Source organism: Myotis lucifugus, unplaced genomic scaffold (genome assembly GCF_000147115.1).
Source record: "Myotis lucifugus unplaced genomic scaffold, Myoluc2.0 scaffold_5568, whole genome shotgun sequence".
Classification (NCBI taxonomy): Eukaryota; Metazoa; Chordata; class Mammalia; order Chiroptera; family Vespertilionidae; genus Myotis; species Myotis lucifugus.
Genome location: NW_005876616.1, coordinates 2,818 through 7,893, shown reverse-complemented (window position 1 = coordinate 7,893; position 5,076 = coordinate 2,818). Strand labels below are relative to the sequence as shown.

At 55.0% G+C, this 5,076-nt stretch overlaps 1 protein-coding gene across 1 annotated transcript; it reads right to left on the bottom strand.

The window, feature by feature from the left end:
- Window positions 1-1,563: 1,563 nt before the first annotated feature.
- On the bottom strand, window positions 1,564-4,546 carry LOC106695962 (TOG array regulator of axonemal microtubules protein 2-like; the record flags this gene model as incomplete). Its single annotated transcript, XM_014450967.1, has 4 exons — window positions 1,564-1,780; window positions 2,642-2,834; window positions 3,943-4,037; window positions 4,429-4,546. Coding segments are annotated over 4 exons (623 nt in total), but the record flags the coding sequence as incomplete, so codon positions are not given.
- Between the last annotated feature and the right edge of the window lie 530 nt (window positions 4,547-5,076).

The following is a 5,076-nucleotide window of genomic DNA, read 5'->3' as shown; positions in this document are numbered from 1 at the left end:
TCAGCAGCCCGAAGCTGGCCCGGTGGCAAAACCGGAAAGGAAGAGTTAAATCTCTCCTCAGACAAGGGTGCTTTCCTCTTCAAATAGCTAAAGCCTATTGTGCTTGGTGTGGGTTTTCCCAATAAATCCAGGGCCTGCGATGATTTACCAGGAGCCTCGGTTATTGGCAACAGCAATCTCACTTACCCACAGCAGCCCTGAGAACAAGCCATAATTTAGAGCTGGATTTATATTATTTGTTCTACAGCGACAAACCCAGCAAATCATAAATTCCCTCTGAGATGAAGGGAGGAAATTGACAATATTTATGAACTTGAAAGGCGGAGGAGGGCCTGGACGGGCATTTGATTTGTAACTGAAACTTCTCCTGGAGGCTCCAGCCAAGGACACGGTGCTGGGCCCAGGCTAGGAATGCGAGGATGAGGTGGGGGGAGTGTGTGGGCCAGGCCAGGTCCCAGCCTCACTGTGGGGATGCTTTGTGAGTGCTAAAGAGAGTACATTGCTCTGCACTCATCAGAACGTACACCAAGCAACAGGCAAATAGCAACAGTTCCCAGATCCTACTCTTTCTTGCATCAAGGCAAGACTGGCTTGTGAAAACTCACGGCTCCACTCCTGGCTGGGACATAAGTCTAAGCGTGACCTACATTCTCGCATACCCTGGGAGGTTTGACCTTGCACGTCAGCCTGTGTACTAGATACACTAAATAGCGCCCTCAAGTACTCTATAAAGGACTGAGAACCCAAGTCTATGCACCAAAATGCCACCTGATGTTCAAGGGCCAAGATATGATACTGCAAAGCCTGCAGGGAACTGGGAAGCCCCTGCCTTTCCTGACATCTCTCCCATAGCTCCTTCCGCTTTTTCTTTTCATTCCTCCCCCAACCCTATTCCAATGTCACTCCCTACCCCTCACACCAAACCCCTCACACCCGAAGCTCTGGCCCCAGACAGTGTGGTTAAAAGGCAGCTCTCAGCTATTTCACACTCAAAAAGCCAGTGGGACCCCGGCCTGCCTCCTGCACCAGACAACCAAGCTGGCCAGCCCTCCAGGCCCGCCTGCCCGTCAGCTTGGTCCTCTCCAACACGCTCGCCCTGCGGTCTCACCAGCATCCGCCTGGTCCCCATACGAGCCACATTCACTGCTGCCATGTCTACAACTAAGACAATTCTTGACAGCTCTTCCCAACTCCTTCCTGGCAATCCTGACCTGTTTTTCCTTCAATACCTGGCTGGCTCACTCTGGGGCGCCATGTGACGTTGGGTGAGTCATTTACGTCGCGTGTGCTAACGGAGGCAAGACGACATCATCTCCACGTCTCCCCCAGTTTCACCATCTAAGACACGCAGGTGGATGGGACGTGGAAAAGCTGCCAACCAAGAACCTCGCAGGCCCTAGGCCACCGACCCGTGCCCTACACAGCCTCTGGGAAAACGCTGAACCCGTGCCTTTCACCACTCTGCCGATGGCCAAGCAGGAAGGGTGGGCCCAACCCAGGGTGGCACTAGGGAGGGAGCCAGCTGCCCACCAGAGCCAAGCGGGACCACGGCAGGAGGCTCACCCAGACTCTCGATCATCGCGTCCAGTGCAGACACAGCGGCAGCATAAATCCCCGAGTTCTTGGAGTTGAGGTTGTCTGCAACGGCGACGATGATGGAGAGCAGCATGGGGTGCAAGCTCTCTCCGAGGAGGGGAATCATCTCGGTGAGGGACTCCAGCGCCCACTGGTTCACTTTCTTGTTGGAATCCTGAAGCCTTGGGGTGAAAGCATCGAAGACCTATTGAGAGAACAGAAACCAAGAGCCCGTGGGAACCAGGCGGGCAGGAGTCCCACAGCCCAGCCACCCACCTCGGCCGGGCGGCCCCTGCGGCCCTGACAGGCATCATCCAACCTGGGCCAGAACACTCTCAGTGGCCAAGAGTGCGCCGCCTCAAAGGGGTGGGGCGTGCCGGAGGGCAGAACGACCCCACATTGAGCACTCGTGTGCCCAGTTTGAGAGCATCTTGTCAGGTACCCTCACTCTCTTTCCTGGAATGATCTTAACAACCCGGCAGGCCTGTGTTCTCATCCTCACTTGGCCATTAAAAACAAAAACTGAGGCTGAAAGAGGTGAAATCACTGGCCCAGCTCACACAGCCAGGAAGAAAGGAAGCCCCGGCCTGCTGCCTCCATGCCTGTGTCTCAGCCACTCGCCATGTGGCTTGGCTGTCAGCAGCCTTCCTCCTGGAAGAAGCAGGCATCTTTTCTGGTTTCCAGCCTGTGCCTGCTCCTCACCCATCCTGGCCCCGTCTCCTGGCCAACTGCATGCTCTGCCCCGAAACGTCATGCACATAGCTGGACCAGCAGCGCCCTTGGCCACGGCACCCTTCACTCCTGCCCTCCTCCCCACAAGAGGGCTGAGAGATGCCCGGGACACCTCTGAGCGGTCCCACGGTGCCTGGTAAGAGGCAGCGCCCTCATCCCTTCGGCCACTTCCAAGTAGTCTTAGAGCGTTACCAAGGCAACTGGCTAGCAAATGCTTGTTGGGCTCCCTTTGCCCTGAGGGGTCTGGCCAATGTCTAACCCTGTTCAGAGTTTTCCAGATTGAAGTTGCACCCATGGGGAGAGACGGGGGGAAGGTGTGGGGAGGCAGGCTCACCTGGACCAGGTTGGCGGTGATGAGCTCCGGCTTGGACTTGCAGTGCTCAAGGAGCCGCCCCACACCTTCCATCCGAGACTGGTGGTCCTTGGCCTCCAGCAGCCGTGTCAGCTCCCGCAGCTGCTCCGCCATCTCCGAGCCACCGCGCCGGGAAGAGCGCAGCCCCGCCAGCCTCGGGCCATTGGAGCTGAGCCTAAGCACAAGGAGCAGCTGACCGGGGCAGCCGGGGCAGGGACACACCTTATCCCAGGCCCTTCCTCCGGGGACAACAATATGGTTGCCTAGAGCCCCAGGGGGCGGGCTCTCTCTTCCTGCCTTTTCCTTTCAGCAGGCAGGTGAGGGACGGAGGAGAAAGCTTGGAGTGAGGGGGCGGAATCACGAAAGGATAACTGGGGCACGGTTCACCTAAGGGTCGGGGAAGATCTTGCCAGGTGCCTGAATCCTGCCCCCTGGTTGTCTAGGCCCTGCTCACAGTCCTCCAGAAACTGGAAGATGTTAAAAAGTCTTGTTCTCTTAGGCTGAGATCACATGCCCCCTGTGCCCCCTGTGCCCCCTGTGCCCCCTGTGCCCCCTGTGCCCCCTGGCCCATTCCAGCCAGAATGAGAGCAACTCCATACAGAACTCTAGCCTCATCCCAGCTCAAAGCCTCGCTCTTCTGAGCTCATGCCTTGCACCCAAGTTCCACCGGCAGAGCCCGACACCATTCTGTCATTCATTCCTACATTCCACTCTCTGTCTACTGAGCACCAAGACCTGTGCAGGGCGCTGAGAACAAGGAGATGAGAGATGGTCTTGCCCTAAGGGCTCAGAGACCCGTGGGAGACAGGACGGCTAAGTCCATGGCTGACAGAGGACTGCAGGATGGGGATGATCTGTCCCCCAGAGGTCGTGGGGACACAGAGTGTCAGATAGAGCTCTTGGAAGAGGGTGGCAGGCGAGCTGGATCTCGTGGGATTTGGTAGAATAAACAGGCTTGTTCTAGGTGCAGACGGCCCACACAAGGCAAAGAACCAGCAGAAGCAAAGGCACAGCAGGGAGAGAGAAGAGAAGGGGCCGGGAGCCCGGCTGCTCAGGTCTGGCCCAGAGGACACGTGGGAGAGAACAGGAAGCTACTCTTGGAGCAGGGGTGGGCTTCCCTGGGTCCCTGCTAAGGAGATCAGATGGGTCCTCCCAGGAGTTTGTGTTAGGCACAGGAGTGACCTTCAGATTCCTGCTTGGTTTCTAACTCCCAGCCAGAGCCACCCTGGCTGCCCCATCAGCATCTTGGAGGTGGAGCCCCAGGGAGACAAGAGTGGCCATACCCGTCCTCACCGGGCAGCCCGTTCTCACACACGGCCAGACTCCTCGACACCTTGTGGCCTTTGGCAGACGGCAGTTCATCACTCTCTTCTAGTCCCTTGAAAAATACACATAGAGCGTGAACCAGAAGGAGCAGCCTCTGGGGAAGTGCCAGATAGTCCAGCCTAGACCTTAACCTCTCCCCCTGGAGGCCTCCCAGGGCACAGCTGAGCCTCCCAGAGTGCTGGTAGTCAGGGCCAAGTATTGGGGGTCAAGATCCCCATTTCACGGATGGAGATGTGGAGGCCCAGGGAGGCTCAAGGGACACAGGCAGAGAGGGGCAGAACCAGGCCAAGTAGAGGACAAGGAAATCATGCTGACCTCGCCCAGCAGGAGTCCTGGGTGAAATAAAAGCCTCCAAGTGCAGCCCCCTACCCCCTGACCTGCGTGAGGGCTGCCAGTCTCAGCTCTGGTCCCCCACCCAACACACATCACACCCACCAACTCACCCGCTGTTTAATGGCCGCCATGACCTTCCGCAAGTCGTGGGATGGCAGGCACTGCTTCAGAAATGCATCAAACTTGGCGTTCGACATCAAGATACTCACCATCTTCCGGCCATAAAACCTGCCACAGGACGAAGAGCAAGATGAAGAAACAGCCACAGAAACACATTGAAAAGTTTCTGTACAACTTCACACAGCTTTCTAATTATAGTAAGAGAGGTTTCAATACTTTTACTAATTATGACAATGATTCCTACTTATTTAAAGACTAGATTCATACAAAAATAAACACCATTCCCATTAAAGAGAAAACCACTATTACAAATTTGACATGTTTTCTCATCATCTTTTCCCAATTTATATACATTTAGTTGATATCAGAATGTATATACAACTTGTATACAACTTTTTTTTTACTTTACCATTAATCATCTTCTCATGTCACCCTTTTTAATGACTCTATAATATTCCATTGGATGGCTATACCAAACTTTTTCTAGTACAGGTATTTAGAAATCTGAGGAAAGGCGCAGTGGGGCAGAATAGGAGGAAGTGGTCAACTCTTTCTGGTGAATAGTGAGTGGTATGTGGGGCAGGAAATCAAGGAGGGCTTCATAGAAGAGGTGATCCTCGGGTTGGGATTCAAAAGAT